This window comes from Protopterus annectens, chromosome 2.part0 (assembly GCF_019279795.1).
Source record: "Protopterus annectens isolate FY-2018-M chromosome 2.part0, PAN1.0, whole genome shotgun sequence".
NCBI lineage: Eukaryota > Metazoa > Chordata > Ceratodontiformes > Protopteridae > Protopterus > Protopterus annectens.
The window spans coordinates 1,606,159,495-1,606,186,634 of NC_056728.1; the positions used below are offsets into that span (position 1 = coordinate 1,606,159,495).

General features: G+C 43.3%; 1 protein-coding gene across 2 annotated transcripts in view; it reads left to right on the top strand.

Annotated features, from left to right (window-relative positions):
- Positions 1 to 27,140, top strand: part of LOC122793553 (cytosolic phospholipase A2 gamma-like) — a 679,208-nt gene that overhangs the window by 585,267 nt on the left and 66,801 nt on the right. For both annotated transcript variants that reach the window (XM_044061702.1, XM_044061703.1), the window contains one exon: positions 24,787 to 24,903. In XM_044061702.1, the coding sequence (XP_043917637.1) occupies positions 24,787 to 24,903 (117 nt within the window). The remainder of the gene's footprint in view (positions 1 to 24,786; positions 24,904 to 27,140) is intronic.

Genomic DNA, 27,140 nt, shown 5'->3' on the forward strand with positions numbered 1-27,140 from the left:
CCAACCTAACAGCCACCTGTACATACTGTATGTAAGGTAGCGTACAGTAATGGTATTGAAACAGGTTGCATATAATCTTTAACTCCAGTGTAATATCTGCAGTAGGAGTGTAAGATGTAGGAGACAGCTGCCCATGTGTAATAGCCACATCATAGGTGATGCCTCACACTATCTGATTATATCCTGATCATATTGATAGTGGAATCAGAGCCTATTGATACATGACTCTGTTTGGGGAGTGGGTGTCTGTGCCCAACAGAGCTCATGGTCCTGGTGGATATGAGAGTATATACCCAGAGAAGGAAACAGACCTGTGGACACTTGCGTCATCTGTAATCAACTAACAGGATGTGATGTGCTCCTCAGAGGAGGATTGCTGCTAAAGGTAGCTACATGTTTCCGTAATAGCCAGTGTTGTCACAGCCATAACACACATATTTACATGTGAGCAACACTGTCTAAAACATCTTCATAGGCAATATGTAAACTAAATACAGTACTTGGTACTTGTAGTACTGACTGCTTATACAGGCATGTCCACTAGTCAGTTACTGGTGTTTACTAATGTCAGCTTTGTGTATGTGGCCATCCTGGGGGAATGTAATCTCTATGCCATGTACACTGCCAAACCCACTTAACACCATGCCCCACACATTGTTTGGGATGTGGCTAAAGGGGTAAGCTGGAAGGCAACACAGTCTACAGCCATGACTGGACTGGACAGTCATGAGGTGTAGGTTAACACATGCAGCTCATCAACACAACCAACACATACCCTTACCAGAACACAGTAAGGACACCCACACACACTACCGGAAATCACACACATTCACAGACGCATCTAAGTATTTGGCCAAACAAGTGACCCCCGAAGCAGGAAGAGACAGACACCAAAATACACAAACTGTATGACATAGTTTGCATAATTGTGCCACACCTCTGAACACATAACTGGAAACATGCCCAACAGTACTCATTTGGGAATGCAAACTCTAGCACTATGTTACACACTGACCTATACGAGGGCATACATGCTGTCAGCTGCCTGTCTGCCATGATTAGCCACATACTCATACACTCAGACCACCTTTTGAACTATACACATGGCTCTGGCATATTCCATGTTGTTGTGCAGGACCTGTGATGCAGTAGCCTGGACAGCATGGAAACACATGTTGGAACTGTCAGGTCATGTAGCCCATGCAGGTATTTCCTAAGGCCTGGGCAGCATTTTGCCATTTGCCAGAATGATACTGCAGTGCAAGGACAAAAGGATTGTATTCCACATATGTGTAGTGTAGTGGTGCATGTCACAGGGTATCCAGTATCTGTCGTCCTGGGATAACATGGTTCACAGACCATGATGCTTTGTCAGACAGGGCCTGCACCTGTCACCCCTGGGAATCTGGATACTGCCTAGGGCTCATGCTTCCTCTATAGTGCCTTCATCATACATGGTTCAAGTGAGGGTCCACTGCTGTTACAGGGATAGCCAAGCAATGAACTGCGAGTCTTGCTACACAATGATACATGTCAGAAACACTATACAGACACACATATGTCAATCCCTAACATGGAGAACATATCTGCGAAGTGGCTGAGACATGTTTCAAACACTCCGGAGAGCACACCTGCATGACCATGTTATAACACATACCTCACTTCTTGCCCATTATCCTTTATTGGAACACAAGGGCTGCAGGTGTGTCCATATTCCTGAAGGATATGTACACACCCACGCTAATTGTACTTGCATAACATCAGATGCATTATGCTGAGCAACTACTTTTGTGCCAAAGTGGAATTCAAAATGCACCATGAGACAGATCACCCACCAGGCCGTGGACTTCCCAACTGTCATAATGTGCTGTAACGGGGAAGATTAGGTCTGAGACAGAACCATAATAATGGCTACTCTGAACTATTCCATTATGAACTGGGAAGACTCCTCATGTACCAACACTGCGCTCAATGCATGTTGGATTCCATCAACCCCACTGACCTGGATCACAGTAGTCACACAAACAGGGCTAACAGTATGCTACACATAGTTAGTCTCCAATGCCAGTGTTATGTTTCCTAAGAGCAGAGTGGTGAGTGCCATGGCACCCATGGAGATGGACAATGCATGTGCAAATGCTGAATCCTACACAAATGAACCTTAAGCAGTCACATATGTGCAGTGATTGTGCCATTGAAACAGAACCAGGATTCAACCCAACACAAACAAGTAGGCAAACTGGTGGTAACATGCTTTAAACTGTACCACAGAATGTAGTAACTGTTGCAAGAGTGAACACACATGAGTGTAGGTGATACCTGGTCAGCCTCAGTAAGGTGCAGATACACCATATAAAACCACACAAAGCTACTTTGAAACTAATCAGCCACATATTATGAGGCCAAGCACAGAGCATTCTATAGCTGTGCCATTAATCATAATGGCAACAACAAGACCTGCCGTGATGCACAACACTATGGCATGGGAAGTACTGCATCTACAGAAATATCACCTGTTCATCCAGATAGGGTCTCAGAGAACCTAAACCCACTCCCACCTCCCCCCACACCCAACAGGTGCACTTAGTAATATATCCATGTACACTACAGGGCACCTGTACTTATGACTATACAGGTACAAGTTGCACTCTTTAAAGCCATACATACAGCTTTCATGGGACCTATCAACATCCCAGGGTGTATCCTACATAAATGTAAGAACATTCAGCTATCCACATACACATCATGTTCAATCATAGCTCCATGTCAGGCTGTGTACACACCAAATGGTGCACAGCAACAGTTATCACACCCCACAAAGGGGGAGACACCATTGATAATGGGACATAGTGCACAACTACCCTGCTGAGTCTGGTCTGTACGGCCATGAACCATGTTCAATGTAATTGATGTACTCAGTACAGATGTAGATGACAGTAGGGTTGATTCACACTGCATATCATGACCTTGCCAGGTCGTAGGACACCATCACCCATACTGTGTTCCAGCTACACTCAGTAAACTAGGTGTATATTCCTATGTCACAGGAGTGGTTGGCAACTGGACTACTGGCAGAACCCACACTACAGAAGGTGCCTGACGAATACACGCACATCAAATCAGGTCCAGCCACAGTAATACAGGGGTCATTCCTGGTACTCCCCCTCTTTGTTATCTATACCACATAGACTAACACAGAAGGCATCAGCCTATTGATGTTTGCAAATGACTATGAACTAGGAGTAATAGTTGACTCATTGTGTGCTGTGTTCAACATACAGAAGGGCCTTAGTGTGGCAGATGTGTGGTGTGTGATGTATGGCCACAATCTGACAGCTAAGTATTGCATTGTCATCCCCTATGTTACAAACCCTGTACCCATTAACTACCACCTAGGCAGCAGTCAACATAATGGTAACTGTGTGTATGAAATGCAACTGGACAGTACTTCCCTTTGATAGTTACATCAACGCAAAAGACAGGTAGTCGTATGTGGCACCCCTAATCATGACAGGGTGCCATCCAGGAATATAGCGGTAACTGCTCAGCCATGCTCAACACCCATGTGACCCATAATAAATCACATATTTCCTTTAAGGGTTATTGCCCATGTGTAGATGGCCTACATTGCCTTTTACAATCCCTAGCTGCAGTATGTAGCATGCAGCCTACCCTGAATAAAGCCATGCCCAACCCAGAGGTGTTGGACATGCTACACTTAACACATCCTGATCCCAAACAAACACATACGTCATGGACATCCACCTTTCTAGTACAAGCATCACAACATGCCTGACAGATCCCTGTCCCATACACTTAACATACTCTTGACATACTATGCATCCCTGTCCAGCGAAGCTGCACATCGCCCCTGTCTGTGACATGGTGTGATGACCGCATTACAAATATATCAGTAACCATGTGTATCAGTTCTGTAGCAATGCTTGAACTGGCCACTGAAACTTACCTGTCTGTTGCCTACAGCTAGGTAACCTGTCTGCCTAGGCTTATAAATGGCCCAGGGCATATAGCCTACTAGAGCAGTATGACCATACATGCTATAGTTGATATCCAACCCTGCAAATACCATCAGGCTAGCTATTGTCCCATGTGTTACACATGTGCAACACAGGCAATACATGGCAGGATGCTACACAGCTGTACAGTGCCATGTAGCTGTATATGGCAAAATACATACATGCTTGCAAGTCTGCAGGGTCACAGGTCATGTCCCTAATGGCTATCTATGACTATATATGTGGCATATACACAGCATTAAGGTCGATTGCATTAATGTGAACACATCCAGGCATGTGCTGATAGGTAAAGACACCAATACAGGCAAGCAGACATGCCCACGTAAAGACAACATCCACATGGTGTATGAGCAATGTCATCACATGACACACACATATATAGAGATAACATCACATCACCAGTAGTTGACAAATGTGTGTGACTTATACATGTCAGTGGTGTTAGTGTCATGTAGATTTACAAAGAGCTATTTGTAATCTTAAATGTGATACACATGTGTGTTCAGCTGTATTGCTGTACTTCTCTGTGAGTTACTGTGACCTGTTTCCATCGTTATGTCTTCCAGGTATGCTACGTAGCAGACTGCTGCTGTACAGCCACTTGGAGGATGAGGTCCTCATCCCATACCTCCTCGGCAACTACACAATGCTCTTCAGCCATGTGCCACAGGATGCATAGCAGCGGGATGCCCTGTGGGATGAACTCTGCAGTATTAGCAGGTGCGCCGACACTGCACTGACCTGATAAGATAGGCAAAACAGCATGCTAAATCAATCACCAGGGAACAAGGTGCAACGGGTGGGGAACACTCACCCAGCCCCCACTCACACGTACAGAGGTGCTACTGGCAAACCTGGGGACACCTGCAAACCTCCATCCACAGGCTTTAGCTGGTATTGTGGAGGTGGGTGTCTCTCAACCACCAAGCCTGGAGTTGCCTGGTAAGCCACTACTGCACATAAAACACAACTATATATCACATAGTTACATGTGTTACTGTACAATATGTAATGTAACATCATATGCAAGGCATGTATACACACATGCCACATACTATAGTCTGCTACTCTATGTATGCACAGATGTGCATACTCCATAGTATAGTGTATTGTATGGGCTTATGTGCTAACAGGGACATTGCCCCCTGTAGCTATCACACAGGTGTGGATAATGATCTTACTGCTGTGACACTCCAGTTTAGGTACCTCTGGCATTTTGCAGCGACAGCAGTCTGTATCAGGTGAGATTGTTATTATTTACCAGGCTTGATAATGCACAGAATATATTAATTGCATGCTATGTGCCATAACACACGTACACATAATGTATGGTGGTCCTGTTAATGGACAGTGGTCAGACCTGCAATGCATCACACTGTTTACCTATGTGAAACAATTGAAGATTATATGAAACACCTACACTAAACCTTCCAAACTGTCATTGCCAGATGTGTGGACAACAGTGAATACAATGGTGGAGGTGTGTTCCACTGTATGGACAGGTACTGCATATCAGTATTACACATGTTGAGAATATGAACAGTAATGTACAGACATCATATGTGTGCATGCACACTAAATGTGTTGGAGATGGAGTATGCCCGGCCCACAGGATACACCCTTGTGGAGTATACCCTTGCTATGAATGTCACACACTGTCATGTGCTATCAGACATGTCCATGACATGTAGTGGGCTGACTGCAACACTGCTCAACTATCCTGCAAAACATGTCTCATATCCCATACATGCCACCCTTTGTCTGCATAACACTGTCCTCAGTGGAGCATATAACATCTATGGGTGTATGTCATATTGGTTACCACTGACATGTAAAATAAGATTGCCATCACAACCATTGGACTGAACATGTGTACACATGGCCATGGAGGATGGTTAGAGACATGAAGCAACACACACAGTAGAAGTGATGTACATGTGTGTACATCCTGTTGTACATTGGCTCAACACAATACAACTATGGCCTTTGTGTAATGGTGATATTGCAGATATGAAACACCAAACATCATACAGGTCTGTGCACAGCTTGTGTAGGCATAACATGAAACCACCACATAACATGTATTGAACATCTGGAGTGTGTCACGACATGGAAGCATTCACCTATACAGTATCCAAATACATACATATGTTGCACAACATACGCATACATCCACATCAAGCCACAGATGCAGTGCATTCACCTTGCTGGTGTCAGACATCACTGTCATGCCGGCTCCTCATGTGTGTGAGGTACACAGATGGCATGTGAGACATAGAGTACTTGTAAGTTAGCCATGTGTGGGCATAGTTGCCAGGTATCAGTAATATGGTTGCAGATGTGCAGGGGTGTCATCCGTATACCCTTCTGTAACCTGTGTCACACATTCCACATTAGGGTTTATTGTGTATACACCTTGGTGACGTGGGTCACATTCCACATTAGATATGTATTGTATGTGAACATAGTCATGGCTATGAACTGTGTCAGTAGCTCACACTGTATAGCAATTGTGAAGTCACATGATGCCCTGCAATGGCTATGCACATCAGCTCAATGTGCAGTATGTCCCTGCATATTTGTTGGGTGGACAGACAACACTGTATCAGCTGAAAGCCCATGTTAGTATAACACGTCCCTGCATTGGGATACCATTACCGTACTGTAGATTGGAAAGGACACCATTGTGTTAAACATATATGCATGTCATTCAACACGTCAGCAGAAGACATGTCATACTACATATGATTGGCAAGGTCATACGCCACACAGCAGGCCGGTATACTGTAAACCTGTGCTGGTCTGTAGCACCATTGCAAAGTAGGGACAGCCATGTCAAACGTGTGTACAGCCACATGCACAGTGTCTACACTCAGCTCAGGGGTAGGCGGAATAATGTTGAATAGACATGCACTGTTTTGGAGGAGATATGCAAGCTAGGGCTCCGGCAAACATAGTATGCAGTCGACGTACCCTACTGCTCATGTCTTCACACATAGGGATGGTGGCCAACACAAAGCATCAGCGGCAGATGTACAAAGGTCAGCGATGGTCTGTTAACATGTGATGTATGTTGCACACACCATGGCAGTGCAGTGCAATGGTGCAAAGTGCATGCATTGTGTTTCAGGTATGGGACATAGGTTACTAACACAAATGGTGCAATACAGGTATGTATGCTAACCGCCATTATAATTATGTAAGGCGCATGCCATCTGCTATAACACATGCATGTTGTTGTGTGCAACTCAGGGATGTATAACTACCACTATAATTGCCTAAGCTGAAACTATAATTGTCTAAGCTGAATACCATCTGCCGTATCACCTGCATGTAGCGTGTGTCTGTGTGTGTCTGTGTGTGTGTCAGTGTGTGTATCAGTGTGTGTGTCAGTGTCTGTGTGTGTCTGTGTGTGTCTCTGTCTGTCTGTGTGTCTCTGTCTGTCTGTCTCTGTGTGTCTCTGTGTGTCTGTGTGTGTCTGTCTGTGTGTCTGTGTGTCTGTGTGTTTGTCTGTGTGTGTCTGTGTGTGTGTCTGTCAGTTTGTGTGTGTCTGTCTATCTGTGTGTCTGTCTGTCTGTCTGTGTGTCTCTGTCTGTCTGTCTGTCTGTGTGTGTCTGGTATAACTTATAATGTACAGTTCTTGTCTTCCCCTCACAGGTGTTGATGTAGATGCGTTGCCCTCCTGAGGTCCACCTGATGTTAGTGTCCCCACAGACTCTAGCAGTGATGATGATAGTATGACTGAGGCACAGGCAGGGTTGTCAGGGGCTGAATCTGTGCCATTGGATGCCATTCCACCTGTCTCCCCCCTCATCCTCACACACAGTTCCCCTGCCTGCACATACCCCATCACCACCGGCCATAGAGGAAGGACAGTTGGCGGGTGGTAGCATGGAAAAGGGAAGTGTGGTGACTATGCAAGGTGTGCCTGCACACCATGATCCCAGTCAACAGACTGGTGATGTCCCACAAAGGCATGTGCCCAGCATGATCATAGGAGGACCACTGGCCAACATGCTCCTGTGAGACCAAGCACATTTGCTGGAGTCACCAGACACATGTTTCAGGCTGCAATGGAGGCACAGACACATGCTGAATGGCACAACAGAGAAGATCTGAGGCTTCAGAGGGCTGCTGTCCATTCATTAACTGACAACATCCAGGCACTTGCAAATGCTCACAATCATCTTGCAGATGTTTTGGATAGATGATTGGGTGACATGGTGGGAGTCCTTGACTGTGGCATGTCAATCCTCGAGCATGGAATGTCTGTGCTGGAACATCTGGTGGGAGTGAGGCGTCGGGCACGTGGACATAGGTCAGCTACATCACCTGTTGAAGGTCTACGTGAACATGCTACTGCACATGCTCACTCCCATAGTGGCGGTAGCAGCAGCAGTGCAACTGGTGATGTGCAGTCCACACCAGGACTCAGCAGGCCACATGGTCCCAGTATCCAATCTGGACCTCTGCCTGGTAGTGTCCATGCAACCCCTGGCAGGCGCAGGTCACATGGCCATGGCCGGACACTGGGAACTGTGAAACCTGCCTTGTATAGTCTGCATCTATCAATATTACCCCTGTGTAGGCCCGCCACATGCCAGACCTGTGTGCATGCATACACATACACTGGAAACAAATGTAGGGCACCTCAACACACACACGCATAGCATCCACACACGCCCAATGATATCACAGGCCATAACACACAAGCATGATGTCATCCAATGGCACAGCCTAGGCCTCTGGCAAAAATTATCACCTTGCGCATATGATGATACCTGTGCCGTATCCCTGTCATCCACACCATCGGTGCAGGGACATGTTCATATGGTCTGATGCAAGGGGTGAACATACTAGGTAGACAATTGTAGATTAATATTGTTGAGTAGTGTTGACAGGCAGCAGATATACCATGTATTGCAGTTTTAGAATGCATTTTGTATGTTTGACAGTATGTATCATGTGTAACAACACTAACAGCATGTTGATCTTGATGTTCTGCCTTCCTCTTTCAGGTGTAGTTGCATGTGCCATGGGATGTTGGTGTTTGAGGGAATCCCATATGTACATGTTGACTACCCACAGGACAGTATAACATTACCTGCATGCACTTTGTAGCTTCCACATCACAGTTATATTCTCCCATGTTTCAATTATGTTTACTGTTCTAATGATCCAAGAGCATGAAAGCTGTGTAATAAGCTACTGTGTTCAGAGCCATCACATCCATAGTGGGTGACATCACAGGTATAGTTACCTGGAGCACGGAGTGGGTAAAAGAGTGGTATGCCAGATGACAAGTGTAAAGGCCAGTGGAAATAGTGGCTTCTCATTGGGAAGCAGTGATACCCACTGCCATGACAGCATGCAAAGACAGACACACCCACACACTCAGGGATTCACAGACACAGTAACACAAGCTCTGACACACACACACACACACACACACACACACACACACACACACACACACACACACACACACACACACACACAGTTGCCAGTGTTTGGATGAGATACCCTGCCTACGTGCATAGCATCATTATAGTACTACGCAATTACAAGATGTGTCACAGAGATTACACATGTACAGGTAGTTGGAATGGCCTAAGATCGAGGACATTGACAGGGATACTACAGTGCAGTGAGTGTATTTGGGGAGGGGGTTCAATCAGTAGGCTATGTAGCAACAGGTCACATCCCAGGGTGTACATGTTAATAGGCAGTTAGTATGGCTGTCTATAAATGGATATCAGCAGGGATGCTTGATTGCTTTGAGTGGATGGGGGGAGGGGCATTAACATTTCACTATGGTAAAATACAGCCTCACTCTGGGAACCGGACAGCCATACACATGGACAGCCATACACACACATACACACACACGCACACACGCACACACACACACACACACACACACACACACACACACACACACACACACACACACACACACACTGGCATTCACAAAGATATACACCTATGTCACACACATACAAACACTTTACATGTGTGAGGTTTAACCACCTGCCTATGCCTTTCTTTCTACACTTCACTCTGCATTGGTGTCAACAACAGTGTTCAGGAGAGTGATGACATGTGGGATATATTCCCAACCATACATGACATATATGGACAAAGACCCACACGTGCCAGTACTGTGAATCAAACACCTGCCTATCTCATGATAGGTACTACAGAAGTACAGCACTATCACATCCGGTACAATGCTTATTGAATCCTTTCTTTGACAACTGTGCTGATATATGCACAATATATGCACAGGGGAGGTATTATTTTTACAGATGTCATTAGGTTTGGCTTCAGTGTCACCCTTACAGCATTCTACATTGTCTGTCTTCCACTTCAGTTAACAAAACCTGACCTTAGCAGGTACACAGGTTATTGTAGGACTGGTTGTAACACACCAGTGAGCTGTGCTCAGTAATCATTCCTCTGAAAAAAAGCCCCACCACTTAGCAGTCATGTCCAAACATCTGTCCATACCTCATGTATGGCTTACTGTACTTAGAGCATATCACCATACACAGTTGGCAATGGTGAGGCTGTATTGCAATAGCATGATGTACTAAGACAACAGTCACCTTCAGACATCAGAATCTGAACAAACACGGTGTCTACACAAACATCAGTACATGTACACATATGCGGTCTACATCAGTATGTGCACTAGCAGGTCAAGAGGATACATTCCACACCTTCCCCACACCAGGTGTGAAACATAGCCGAGCATTACGCCATAATGGATGTTGTATTCTTGTACTTGTAGGACACCACCACTTTCACCGAGTAGCCAAGTGTACATATATTACAACAGCACATATCAGCGTGACACACACAGCATTATTCCATGCCATGCTCCTAAAAACTATTACTTGACAGTGCCATGGTGAAGCCAGGGCACTGTAATGGTCAACAGTGAGCACATCATATCTGACACACATACCTCATGTGTACTGGAAGAGTGCCAGCAATGTGCTCTGTTAGAGCTAGGCAGTACACTCATTTAAGCATGTGTGATGTCTGTGGTTTGTAAACATCTCACCCCAGCATGTACTGGCTATTGTGGTACTAAGGCTAATGTCCAGACAGCACCCAGCATGCATGGCTTGCAATTGTTGACATGGGGTATATGTAGGAGCTGTGGCCACACATGGCTGTACATATCATGAACATATCACCTGTGACTACTCAGGAACATACAGAGCAGAGCTGGATTTCCCTGAGTCTGTCAATACAGGCCCTGTGTATTTGGGTATGTTTGTAGGCATTGCATTAGGTGGACATGTCTAAAGACATACATGCCACATGGGATGTTGTATGATATAGGTGTCATGGGTGACCAGTAGAGAGGGGATATTACCTCTGTCAATATAGATATCGAACCTTATGTACTGTTAGCATGCTATCTGCCATGTGCCTGTGTGTAATGACTGTAGCCACCTGTATGTAGAAAGATAAACGAAAGCTATGGTAATGTAATTTATGTTGTATGAGTGTGGATGTACATATCCAGAGCAGGTATGGTTAGGTCATATCCAACCATGAGGGTGTTGTTTACTGGTGTACAGCAACAGTCACCCATGTTAATGCTGACAACATCCGAGGGAACTTGGTATGTGTACAACTGAGCTGGTTACAAACAGTGGTATTATTGCATTGCATAACACAATATGCAGCTGTGTCTGTGCATGGGTACTTTGCACAGTTGATGTAGGCCTAGGTACAGTCCACCAATCGAGGGTTATCTGGTCGTCAACCACACTATGTCTTACCACATATGGATGTGTGTTGGTAGTCTGGGAACAAGGTGGTGGATGTATATGAGGATACAACCTGGAATGCAGCATTTGCCACTGTCACCTGTACCTGACTCATCTGCGATGCGTTATGTCGGAGTAGCGGTCTTTACATGTGAGTAGCCTTTATGAATATGTGTACAGCACCACCTGGAATGGTCCATACAACTGTTATGGCCCACATGTCTAGATCTCAATTATATGGTGGTAGTGCAATTTGCACTACAGAGCCTTCAGCCAGGTGTTCCTCACTGCACAGATGTCAGTATTCCCCATTCTAGGTTCTACATTGAGCAAATGGATTACTAAAGCCACACATCTAGCACGGGTCAGCATAAGCATCCAATGCAATTGTCATGTAGGTGTCAGGGTGTTACTTCTGTGTGTAGGACATTTGCCTTGGAATGCGGCTATATGGGTAAATGTGACCTATGTATTATCCACACACACGTGTAACATGGCTGCATGTGCTCTGTGTTGAAGGCTCGTTGTTCAGTCATGACAGCATGGAATGACAGACACTGGGCAACCTCATAATAATAGCAGGACATTGGCTCATTGTTTTGGTCTAGCAGTTGCCACCCGTACCATGACATCACTGCACATGGCATTAATGTGCTTGGTAGTAAATGCCCCATGTAAGGTGACCGACAGTGGCAAAACTTGTGTATATGACCAATGTGAGATATACTTAGGGTAGCAGTCCTGCTAATATTGACAACTACTAACACAGCCAAGAGAGGTCATCTTGACACCTGCACCTCAGTACCATTACACAAAGTGGCTCACACATTATGCTTGCACATGCCACTGTTCCACATATAATGTCACTTTCCACAACCTGCTATCAATGTATGCCTTTCAGGGCAGCAAGGTGTGTGGTAGCATCCACCTGTGTGACCAAGTTAATCTATTGTCTGTCACGTCCACACATGCATGAATGTGTATACGTAACATATATATGTCAGTACTTCATGTACATGTAGGCATGTGTATCACACAGCACATACACAGATATATAATTTACAGGCCACATACAGGTATCAGGTAGTAAACCAGTATGATGTGCATATATACTGACAGGTAAGATGTACCTAGCTGTAAACCTGTGTGTTTACAATAGGAGTCCATTACAATGTGTTCTGTACATGTGAGTGTTTGAGCATGCACACCGTGGCCTTCAGTGGTTAGAATCTGAGTGCATCCCAAACAGCCCTGTGCTACTAAGTGTATGAGTGTACCCACTGCCACCTTGTGTAATTTGAGTCAGTGCATCCAACAAGCCCTTTGTTACTAATTGTATGAGCATGCCCAGTATAACTTTGTGTAGTTGTAGTCATAGTGTATCCCAAATGGCCTTGTGCTACTAAGTGTATGAGCATGCCCACTGTAACCCTGTATAGTAATAGTAGTTGTCCATTCTGCAAATGGCCATACTCCAGTTCAGGTTCCTGTTGTGCTACAACTATACCTCTCAGGTCTACCTGTGGATGATGTGTCTTGTTTGTGCATACAGGTTGTAATGGACACCTACTTTAAACACACAGGTCTACAGCTATGTACTTCGGGACTGTCAGTCTCCCTGTTGTTGTCCTCAATTGTAGAAGGGCAGTCTGACTGCCTTGGAATGTATAATCTTTGTGGTGTGTCTCATAACTGCGTAGTACTGTAATAGTGATCTTTAGATAGGCAGGGGTTCTGATCCCACCACTGGCAACTAATTGTGTGTCTAATAGCAAATGCTTGTGTGTGTATATCAGCAAATATCTGAGTGTGTTTGTGGGTGTATATGTCTCAGCAAATGCCTGAGTATGTGTGTCAGTAAATGGCTGAGTGTGGTTGGGTGTGTGTATTTGTGTCTGCATCCTGTCATGGCAGTGGGTTTTGCTGAATTCCAAAGAGATGCCTCCTTTTGCACTGACCTTTATCCTTGTCAACCACTAAACCTCTCTCTTCCCCCCTCCCCACTGCAAGTAATTGGTCCTGTGATGTCACCCAGCTCAGACGTGGATTCAGTAAGTGTAACTTAATGTGTTTTGTGGCACATAACCCAACTGCATACCACTGTACTAGTTACCTTTACATAGGCAAGACGTGTATGCACAATACTGGCAAGTGTGTGCATGTTTGTGTGTGTGACTACCCTGTAGCCAGGCATACACATGTGTAATGTCTTTTAGCACACCATGGTAGCCATCTGTGGTGACCGGTGTCTACAAAGTATTACATAGTTAGGAATGGTAAAGCATGACTACAGTTGGGTATGTTATTTTCCTCTGCCACTGTCAAGCAGTGACACAGAAGTGGTCACTGGGGTGTAGGTCCATACCCATCATTCCCCCACCCTAACTCCACAATCCCCGGGGTAGATTACATTAGCCATCATTCCCCACCCCAAACTCCACATACACAACAACCATCCCTTCTCTGGTGAACTGCTTATGATTTAAATGTTATCACACAAGAGATGACTCTGTTTTGTGTACACATCAGTTCCTTTGGAATCCTTCTGTGTCACAAAGGGTGTTCAGACGTGTGTGTGTGTGTGTGTGTGTGTGTGTGTGTGTGTGTGTGTGTGTGTGTGTGTGTGTGTGTGTGTATATATATATATATATATATATATATATATATATATATATATATATATATATATATATATATATATATATATATATATATATATATATGTAATTGTGACAGTTGTACAGATGTAGACTTGTCTTTGTTGTTTCACCGAGTACAGTACATTCAAGGGTACTGTACATATGTACACAAAGGGACTGTCCCATTTATTTTCAATACTGTGGAATACCTGTAGTAGGATGTGCATTATAGACTCCATGCAACATGTGTACAACCCAGATGGCTTAGTGGTACGTCCAGTGACTTCAGTATGCATGGGCCAAGGTTCAAGACATGCAAGCCTTGTTGATACTGTCAGTTAGGACTGCATAAGACAGTTACAAGCAGGTGTAAATGAGTTTTCATGACAGAAAGCAGCGGGTACACGCAGGTAACAGACATGTACAACTCTCAGTAATCTTGGAATGCCCTTCTTTGGCAATCCTGCTGATATCACCCACCTACGAATACACCTCTGGGACTGCTGTAACCCAGTAATCTCCATGACATGTGCTGTAACTGCATAATGCTATAGTCTGTTAAACTAGCTTGGTAGGTGTTCTAATCCCAGACAGGTTAACTGTGTATGTGTGTGTGTGTGTGTCTGCCTGTGAAAGAAATGATGCATTTAGAGTATGCACAATCTTTATAACCCACTTGACCACCTTTGGCAATCCTGCTGATGTCACCCACCTAGAAATACACCTCTAGGATTGCTGTAACCCAGTATTCTCTGTAGCGCCCTGTAACGGCATATTGCTGTAGTGTGATAAACTAGTTAGGTAGGGGTTCCATTCCAAGGGAGGCCAACTGTGTGTGTGTCTCTGTCTTCCTGAGACAAGAACAATACATGTTAGAGTGTGCACACTCTTTGCAATTTACATGACCACCTTTGGCAATCCTGCTGATGTCACTCACCTAGGAATACACCTCTAGGACTACTGTAACCCAGTATTCTCCATGGCACGTGCTGTAACTGCATATTGCTGTAGTGTGATAAATTAGTTAGGTAAAGGTTCTATTCCAAGAGAGGCCAACTGTGTGTTTGTGTGTGTCTCTGTCTGCCTGAGATAAGAACAATGCTTTTTTAGAGTATGCACACTCTTTACAATTCACATGACCACCTTTGGCAATCCTGCTGATGTCACCCACCTAGGAATACACCTTTAGGACTGCTGTAACCCAGTGTTCTCCATAGCGTGTGCTGTAACTGCGTATTGCTGTACTGTGATAAACTAGTCAGGTAGGGGCTCTATTCTAAGGGAGACCACCTGTATTTGTGTGTGTCTGTCTGCCTGAAAAAAGTAGCAATGCCTTTTAGAGTATGCACACTCTTTACAATTCACATGACCACCTTTGGCAATCCTGCTGATGTCACCCACCTAGACATACACCTCTAGGACTGTTGTAACCCAATAATCTTCGTAGCATGTGCTGTAACTGCATAATGCTGTAGTATGATACACTAGTTAGGTAGGGGTTCTATTCCAGGACATGGCAGGTGTGTGTGTGTGTGTGTGTGTGTTTGACTGTCAGAGCCTGTGTGGAGATGCTGTGAATATCTAACCACTGGACATGTTGGGGAGCGGATTTTGTAGTTTTCCTATATGGTGTCCATCTTATATGTCACAATGTCCACCTCACGAGGAGTACGGATGTCAGTCAGCCAAGGGACTGTGTTGGAAAGCCATACCCCTACATCTGGCAAAATGCCTGGTGAACAAAGTATGCAACCTTACTATTACCCGGAATACATCCTGAACCCATGTGTCATACACAAACACACTTGCCTAGACTATCCCGCTATGTTGCTATTACCCTGCACATTGATGACAGATAGTAGGCATGGTGTGATTGCAGTGGGCTGCAGAGGGCATGGCACCCTGTAGAGCAGTACAATAGGCACATAATGGTGGACAATGTGCCTTCACTATGTTCCCTACCGGATGTCTGCAACATATGTGGTGCCATCAAATGTGATCCACAGAGGCCATACAATTCCTTACACATGTGCCCTCTATGGACCGATGCCACTGACACCAGGGAATACCTGTATCATGCTATCAATGCAGGTGCAGGGTCAACCTGCTAACTTTAAGCAGGTTCTGCCATACCAGGCCAGTATTGGCATATCGGAGGATAACAGTCTGTGAACACAACATGTGCCAGCCAAACCAGGTACAGCTGCACATTTCACTGCACATTATTGTGAGACATGCACATCCCAGGCAATGTCTATATTAAGGACTATCAAACACAGATATGGCACGCATTGCAAAGCTATGGCCATACACAATGGTAACCAGGATGTCAGGACAGTTCATACAATACCCATCTGTGTGGGACATTGCAGACACTACATCCTTGTACCACACTGCACACCATTGTCAGGTGGTGTGATGCCAAGAATTACCCCTCACCCAGCCTTCTATAGCCATCTTGCACAGCCAACCACTACACACCCACGAAGCAATGCACACATGCCTGTCAGTACTGTCACCTTGTGTCTGCGTGTGGAGTATGATGCTCCCAACCACAGTCACTCCCAGTATAACTCCCATTGGCATACCGACAGATGTCAAACACATTCACATGCCCTAGCCCATAGAACCTATGAATATCCCCTGTGGTGCATGTAGTACCTGTGCATTACTGCACTGTGTCAAACTAAGTAGTTAGGAAGTGTATTTGTGGGCCTGGCAAAGTGTGTCAATGTGAGTCCATTAGAGAGTGTGGTTGTGTTGACAATGACATCTGTTCATGTGGACAGCCATGTGTGCTACACCTAATGTATGTCTACTATATCTCTGTTGCAGATGTTGCTCACCAACACACATGTATCTTCATACAGTATACCAACATGTCAGCTTTGTGGCACATGGAGTAACTGCATGCACTTGTAATAGTAATTACTAGTCAGTCAGGGGTTTGAACCCCTGTACTGGTAGGTGTGTGACAGACAATGCTTAGGTTTTAGTCTCCAAGCCCTTCTCTGATGTACTTTACCTCTATCTTTCCCTGCCACACACTCTCTGGTGGATGTGGAGGTGTGCACCTGCTTAGTAGCAGCTTGTGTATTGTAAGTGATGGTCATGATCAGGTAATGACCTCTGCACCAATTGCAGTCCTCCTCTAGCTGATTGCATGTGGAACAACTGTGATGATGTTCCCATAAGCATTCACATGAAAAACACAATGCAATATCTAATAACATCATGTTGGTGTTTGCCCATGACAGTCACTGTGAGTGGTACCTGGATCTGGTGTTTGGTAAACGGCATCACAGATGATATCTGGATATTCCTCAAACACCATACACAGTGGGAAATAGCCTAAAGACAGGAGGGTGATGTGCCAGACATGATTACAGCATGTAAGTGTAGCTATGCTTCATTGAGACTACTGCCTGTTTAACAAGTTGTGTGTGGTAATGGCTATTCTGCATGTTTTAAAACTGACATGACAGTGCTCTGTTTGTGAGGGACCCCATCTGTAGGGCCATCTGTGGACTGATCAGTGTGTGGAACCATTTGTTTCCTATATTACTCAATGAACACACATCTGTGAACAGTAGGAGCATAGTGTGAGGATTGCAGCCAGTACAAGGTGATAGTGATGAGTTACTGCCATCGCATCCCTGACTGGACATATGTCACATGAAACAGTGGTATGACAGACACTGTCTGGGGTTCTCAGTGACATGCCAATAATGGGCTACAGTTCATAGCTGCAGTCACAAGTCTTCTACACTTTGTCATGTCATGCAGTATATATGCATGTGTTGTGCTCCCTCTGCAAATGTATACCATCTGTTGTGTTGGGTTGATGGTCATATCTATGCATGCTGTTATAAGTAATCCTGAATGCTGTTGATTATTACTAAGCCATATCTGTGTTTAAACTGCAAATCCATAGGCTGTATGGGTTTGGAGGTCCCGGCAGAACCTCCTGTCTCACTTCAGCTGGCCATGACACTGGGCACCAGCACATCTGGGGCCCAACCTTGGACCTCCACCTCTGTTTGCTCTGCACCACCTTCTGGTGGTACCACCACTGAGGATGAGGCTTGTCCCCCCTGGGAGCAGGCCCATACAGGAACATGTCCGCTGTTGTACAGTCCCAGACGTGGTGCATAGGGACTGAATAAGGGGTTTTGAAGCCAGATACGTCATCTCAAGGGCAGAGTGTCACATTTACAGGGTGAGGCTACCACTCCTAGACAGCCCCCAGCACTGGCACCTTTGCAGCTGTTTTGGTGCAGTGGTGGTTGCCCATGGCTGGGAACCTCCATCCCACTGTTTACATCTGGGGGCTCATGGGCTTGTGACTGCCGAACACCTCTCCCCATCCAAGGTGTATCCCCCCACATGTGTCATATACCAACCCTGTATGCTGTCTTGTCTGTCATACTACCCTACCTATCCTCCACGAGCATACCTACTCTCCTTCCCCCACATCCTACTCTCATCTGACAGAAACAAAAGGCCAATCAGTTCCTAGAACAACATTAGCCCCATACATAGCTGTCCATTTCACACATGTCCACTGGACGCATGTAACCCTTTTAATATGCATCACAACATACTCCAGTTGTCCTCACCCCTGTCTCTCAGGTGCACAGTACTAGTATGCACATGACTCCTAAATGTTCCAGGTACACATGATGTGGATGACCCCATTGTACACACAACACTACCGGTCCCTGTATGGTTACCCCATTTATCTTTATCATGATGATGATGTCGCACACAGCACCTTGCAAGAGTACTGTTCTCACATAATGATTGGACAGGAACTGTTGTGTTAATGTAAATAACATGCACAGAGTAATGTATATGGCCAATGTACAAATGTTTGCGTGTATGAGTGACACATGTCTGTCTGAGGGAGTCTTGATATTACATAGGACAACACCACTGCATAATACAGGCATTGCTGGTGTTTCCCTTTTCATTCCTTTGTAATGCTTTGTTGTCACATGGGATGTTCCTGATATATCTATATATATGTATGTATCTATATGCTGAACATAAACACTAACACATACATCTACATGATGGAATAAATTTCCTATACTGTTGAATAACTGCACTGGATGATATGTTTGTGAAAAGGTCCGATGTCTGTATATCTGCCATGTCTTAGTGGTACATCACAATAGTTGTGTGTGCAAGGTCCTGGTTTTGAGCCTTGCAGTGGCCATTTATTTTGTTGCTGGGCAGAACAAGGCCATTGGATACGGAGTGATTAAGGCACATTAAAGCAGCTGTGAGTGGGTGTGCATGGGTTTGCGCAGTGCTAAGCAAAGCTAACCTCCGGTTACAGTTTCTTACACTCACTTAGCTTCTACATTGCTTTACCAGTGTAATACTCGCATATTGGTGGCCAAACAGGCTCACACCTGCTTGCTCCCGCATTTGTAAATGCACTGCATTTGGTGTTTGCATCTGATACTCACACCCCTGGGTGGGAGTGAGGACTACGACATTACCTTGTGATGCCTACTACATCCGATTACATGCATACAGTATCGGGAATGGCTGCCCATTAGGCGACAGCATGCCATTCAACTGTACAGAATCCGTGGCCTGTACAGAGTTTGATTCATATTATTGGTGTGTTCCTCTTACAATCTGCATCCGTCTGGCTAATACATGGGAACTGACACTCTTCAATACAAACAAGTAATTGGGTTTTGGAACTCACATCCTTCAGCCGAGTCATGCTACTGCATACCTAATATTCTATCATCTTTTTAAGGTTGTCAGTGGAATATGTGCTTTCTGTCCCTATCAGACCTCTCATAAGATTGGGGAAAAATACAAACTGAATCAGTGACATTGCATAACAACATCAGGGACACATTTAAATTATTGGTGCTATTAACCTGACACATTGATAGACTCAGAGCATATGAATTCATACACATTTTCTGATGTAAATGATGTTTATAACTCGTAATTGTTGTCGTTATCCATTACGTGCAAATCACCACCTTTCCTCCAAATGTCACTAGTTTTAGGAGGGATTAAGTGGGACAGAGTAAAAAACTGAGTCGAAATCAGGGACGTCCCTGGAAATTGGGGACAGTTCAGCGGTATGGTCCCTATTTGTTCCCTCAATGCTTATGTCCTGTCCAGTGGATGTGCTCTTAGGGATTGAGAGGTATGGGTGTCAGCTATGCCCATTTTGAAGTATTACTTACATCCTCAGGGCAGTCCTAATATGACTGCGCAAGCCAACACCTGCACGCCTAGGACCATAATTGCATAACCATAGTTCCTCCACCTGCCACTCCTCTACAGCACTCATCCTTACTGTTGGTGCAGGTGGGGTATAAACACACCAGTACACACTGTCCACTCTCACCGTGTTGGGACACATGTCGTACGTTGTGTCAACCAATGGGTTATCAGGCTTGCACAACCTACTGGTCCATATACATCTACAGCCTGGTTTGATAAGTCATTACCGGGACTGCCTCCAATCAACATCGATGTCTATGTTTCAAGATTAGACTTGGCAGGTCTCTCCCACTGGTAGTATCCTGCCGGTGGTCTGGGAAGCAGTGGTGTGTTTACGTTTATTGTGTGTCTGTATGACTCACCGGCCTAGCTGGGGGGCGGGGAGTTGATGCTACATGTTACATATTTGTTTATTGGACCCCTCACCCCCATATGCATGGCCTGTGAACATATGTTACTCGTAACTGCTGTATCATATCCTAGCTATATACATGTGTATATTTACAGTCACATAGATATATATATATATATATATATATATATACATATTATATATATATATATATATATATATATATATATATATATATATATATATATATATATTTATATGTATATATATATATATATATATATATATATATATATATATCTGTTTACATTACTATATACAGATATATCTGTATATGTATGCATACATGTATATTTTATATTTTATATTTTGATATATATATATATATATATATATATATATATATATATATATATATAGATATATATATATATATATATATATATATATATCACAGCATATGGGTCTATGGGTGTCTGCATATGTATATATTTATATGTGGGTATGTATCTGTATTCTGTCTCTGTTTGTATACATATGTACTATGAAGAGGGAGAGGCTTATCTCTATGTCACTATGGGTAGATATACACACACATGCCTCTACATATATACGTCTACATCTGGTTATTCCTTTCCTTGCCATATAGATTACACTTTGCTGCAGTGGGACTCGTAGTGGGTGTGACTGCTCGTTGAGCGACACCTCTGCCCAATGAACACATTCGCTTACATCCCTAGGGCTGTCCATATAGGCCCACATCAGCCAACACCTGCAGATCTAGACCCATAAGTAGCTACCCATAGTTCACTCACCCACACCTCCTCAACACCACACGTCCTTACTCTGGGGTCCTGGTCTGTTCTGGACACACCACTTCACGCTGTCCACTTCACGGGACCCGTTTCATACAATTGTCTTGGCCCATGGGTCATCAGGGTTTCTCACCCTTGTATTCTGAGTATGTATACATCCTAGCCAGAATGTTCAGTCTATCACCTTCTTTTGGTCTTGCCAATTTTTGGGGTGTCCCACAAGGGGCACTCCTGTTTGTGTTCCAAGATTAGAATTCACTGGTGCACTGTGTACCCCCCCGGTTGTATCCTGCCTGTGGTCTGGGGAGCAATGGACTCTTTACATTGTTTTTGTGTATGTTTCCCATGTCTGGCTGGGGGGGGGGGTGGAACGTCAAGCTACGTGTTTCATGTTTCTTGCTTGGGCTTCTCACTTCCATTGGCATAGCCAGTGACCATATGTCATTCTTGTGTGCTGTTTCCTATCATAGGTGGATATCTGTGTATATCTGCACACACACACACACACACACACACACACACACACATATATATATATATATATATATATATATATACATACACACACACACACATATATATATATATATATATATATATATATATACATACATATATGTATGTATATATGTCCACTTGTTATGGCAGCCATGACACACCTCCACACATTGCCCTCTCCTGAGTGTTAGGGGCCCTACACGTATGTTGTCCCAACCCATGTATTCTCAGGTTCTCCCACCATTTAGTCCTTGAACATACCTGCCCTTGCTTGAGTAATAATCGGGTGGCCAAATGGTCTATCAGTTTTTGGTTAGTCCCACCAGGGACTACCCTCTGTGTGTAAAGTAGACTTAGCAAATCAACAATGTTACTCCCACTGGTAATATCCTGCCTGTGGTGTGAGTAGCACTGCTTTGCTCACTCCTGCCTAGCTTGATATGACATACGCTGACAGCGCTATATAATACTGGGGTTGCTGTTGATTCCCTTCTCATTCCTTTTGTATGCTTTATTGTTACATCGTTCTTTCTTCATATATATATATATATATATATATATATATATATATATATCTGTCTGTGTGTGTATATATTATATATCTGTATATACTTATATACATTTTCTATGCTGGGCACTGCTTAGACCCACGCAAGTGCACTCAGACTTGCTTACTGGTACTTATATGTGTTTACTGCTGCTTATTTGTGCTTACACCTGCTTACTAGTACCTTATTCATTATGACAGTGCCACTTTGCTTGAATGATATTTAAGTTAAATATCTCTTGTGATACTCTTTTGTTGGTTTTACATCAAAACGACATTTATTCCACATGGAAAATGATATGTGCTATTGTTGGGCTTGAACCGTGAATACCTGTTTGTTAGGCGGATACTCTAACACTACACTATTGACACTTATGTTGATTCCGTATGTTTTTCTCTATTTGAATGAATATGATGTGTAAGCTACGCTTGGTGGTGGGCAGCGATGTGCAAACATGCTGTGCTTTGCTTACACCTTCGATATTGCAGCAATTCGAATGTATCATAGGGACACGGGGAATCTAATTGTGAAAGTGCTATGGACAGGGCTCAACATTCCACTACGTGCTTGTGTGTTTACTACTTCAATGTTATTTCACTGTTTGTGGACACTTTTGTATGCTTAGCATACATTTTGGTATCCACAGACACTGAATTACTGACTTACTATTAGGGGCGGGCTCTACTAGTAGGCATAGTAGATTTTGCAAGTGTTGGGGCATGTTTCAGCCTCCATCGAGCACTTGTACATGCCCCGTGCACTTGCACACATTTCCTGTGCACGTTGAGGGTGTGGCGGCATGCCCTCATACATATTCATATGGCTCTGCTGCATCATCTGTAGTGAGGACACTCGTCGCAAGACTAAAACTGTCCTTGCACCGAGCTTCTTGAATCCCAGGGAGAGTGATTCATTTAGTAATGAAAACAAAAACGTACCTTATGCAGTGGTGTTTTTCTTCATTCTGCTCAAATCTGAATAGAGCAAATATTTCAACATTTGAGTGCCTGAGATGTCACACTAAAAATTATCCTGCAGCTGTTGTTAGTGATTGCAGTTTGATACTGATACAAATGGAGCAAGACCCAAACAGACAGTCTGAAGAACAGTTTGGGGATATGACACTTGTACATGTGGATAGCTGTCAGGTGTCTGCCTAACAGATAACTCTGTAGTGGGGTATTTAGCTTTTCAAAGGGGTTCAGATCTTACACGGTGATGTTTTAACTTAATCATCATTTGGTACAAGCATTTGGAAGTCTCTGTCTTGAGTGTCTATCCAAAAAATGTAGTACTACTGCCAATGCTCTAAGATGAGACCAAAATTCAAATCATAAAATAAAACTGCTTTTATCTGCAAGTGAGTTCAGTCCTTGCTCCCCATGTGGTGCTAGCGACCCCAGACTACCTTTCAAATGTCAGAAAGCTACTTATCAAAGTTGCTTTTTTCCCAAATTCAGAGTTTAAGTTCAGCAATCAGTGTGTGATATAGTAGTCTTGAAATTTTACAGTTGAAGGTAAATGCAAAAATGCAATGAAACAAACTCTAGATCAGTTGAAAAAGATGTGGAGTGCAGGTACAAAGGGAAATGTGATGAAAGAGCTGATGCATGTTTTGAGTCCTTGGCATTTATCCATGTTTGTAATTGTATGCAGCTGCAAAATCATATATTAGTTACTAACATTTTAAAGTAAATATAGATTAATCTGTTTTTACTTATTGGGAGTTATAAGCTCCTTCACAACAAATCTTTACTATATCCAGACTCTGCCTTGCTTGAACTGTTCTTTTCACTGCCAGTGTGATTTTCTAGAAAGTAATTAGCTTTCTTGTTTATAATTTCAGCCAGTTTCTTTTCAGCACTTGTAAGCTTGATATGCAATCGTGATAGTGATGATGATGATGATGATGATGATGATGATGATGATGATGATGAATGGGAAAGTGACAACATTAAACCACGTAAGTCTGAGACATCTACTCATAAAATCAAACCATACTGTATAGTTTCCTTAAGATGACTGAAACTAGAAAAGGCTGAACATCACCAAGTACAAGACAACTATAATACTTACTCCACTCAGAGATATGTTAACAACTTAAGTTTGTCCTGACTTGCTTGTCAATGAAACACATAAACATATAGATGTAATTTTGTAACATTTACTGTGTCATTTTTTCTTGCATAAATACTGCTGTTACCAGTGAAATAACAATGTTGTGTACAGTATTCAAGCTATCTGGTATATTATTTTGCAAATGATACGCAGAGAACTGTATGCTGTGACAGGTTCATCCTGCTGGAGAATCATCACTGGCAATCACAAGGAAAGGTTGTGAGCCTTGACTTTGATGCTAGAGTGTAGCATTGCATTGCCCTATTGCATATGGGATGCGGCTGGAGTACTTACTAAGTAGGTCTAGACTGTGAATTTTTCTTATTTATTTATTTAGTTGTTTAATGGGAAAGTACACTGATCACAACAGAGTATTTGCAGGCATACCATGGGTAAAGAAATTCTTAAACAAATGAAACAGAACATATTTACAAGAATGGCGTACTCACAGAAGTCATAGAATCCCTTAGGCAATTGAAACAATATGTAATTATTATTAACAGAGTACAAAAACAAATTGGAATTAATTTCAGTCATAAAAATAAGAGGGAAGCAGCATGTGAGAACAGGGAGACAAGTAGAAGTGATGTAAGTGAGGAGTGAGTTAGGTGAGATGTCCAATGGAAAAGCACCTGCAGTTAGATTTTTGACAGAGGTGCCTTTTGAGTTGTGCTCTGAAAGTGAGGAAAGAGGAGATTTCTTTTAGGTGTGGGGGGTTGCAGTTTGGACACAAGAATGGAGAAGAAATGGTTGGTAAGTGCAGTTTGGTTTTTTTGGGTATCTGGAGTGAGGGAGGTCATTGGGTGTGGATAGGGAGACTGAAGGTGTAGTTTTTTATGGAGGTTGTCTGCAAGATACTCCTGAAGGGGGAAACTGTAAATGAATCAGACGATTTTATTTTAAATTGATTGCACAGTGAATGAGGTTTGTTAGAGCTTGTGGCTATGATGGGAAGCCCATATTCAAGCAAGGAAGACTCATTTGCCTATTGCAGCTTTAACTGATCTGAAGAGAAAGTGCAATATTTTCCAGGACCAGCATAAAAGAGAACTGATCTTTTTCTTGCTGCTTTCAATGTGTGTTTAGAAACTAAGTGACTAGTCTAGGCATAAACCTAAGTATTTAAAGGATGTGGTCATTTGTATTGCAGAACCATTGAGATCTGTAATGTTGAGATTTTTAGGAGGTTTTTTTTTCAGTTTTTGTGAGGTTCCAAATATCATACTTTTAGTTTTGGAGTGGGTTAATAGTAACTTATGGTTGCTTAGCCATGAAATATGGGAGTGGGGGGTCAGACTAAAGCTAGATTTGAATAGCTGAATGTGAAGGACTGGATCAAAGGATAAGCATGTCATCTGATAAAGATTGATAGGAAGGTTAGGGAGATCAGGAGGTAGCTCTTTAATAAACAATTGAAATAACAGTGAAGTTAGCATGGATCCTTCAGGCAATCCTCTGGTAAGGGGTGCTGCAAGTGATAGGAAAGAGCCTATTTTGACTCTGACATCTGAGCAGTAACTTCAGCCATATCCTTTCCTTAAAAATAATAACTGCTGGTACATGTTGCAATATTCTACTGTTGTTTTTGCTGTTTGCTGATATATGTTTTTAATATTCTTTGTATCAGATTTTGCTGTTTGCTGATATATGTTTTTAATATTCTTTGTAATATTATTTGTAATATTCTACTGCTACATTAAGTATTCTGCATTTTATATTTACTGACTTGTGATCACTACCTGTGTTCAGAGTATAATCTGGTGTTGCACTGTTCCGTTTAGCTGTGTTCAACTTACCTAATTGATTTTGGTGCCTATCCTCCCTTATAGTCTCACCCTGACTTTTTTGTTCCTGAATGTACATACCCCTACTGCAAACCCACCCCTAGGCTTCTCACTACCACTCATATTAAACTACCTAACCATGTCTTTCTCCTCCTTCTAATAGCACATATATTAACACCTTGCTAATATTTCTCTTTTTTGTTCCTTCCCTTAAAGCTCACTACTGCTGCATCTCTTCTATCCCAGGTGTCTGCCATTGCTCTACTTAATCATCCTAGCTTCCTTTGAAAGAACTGCC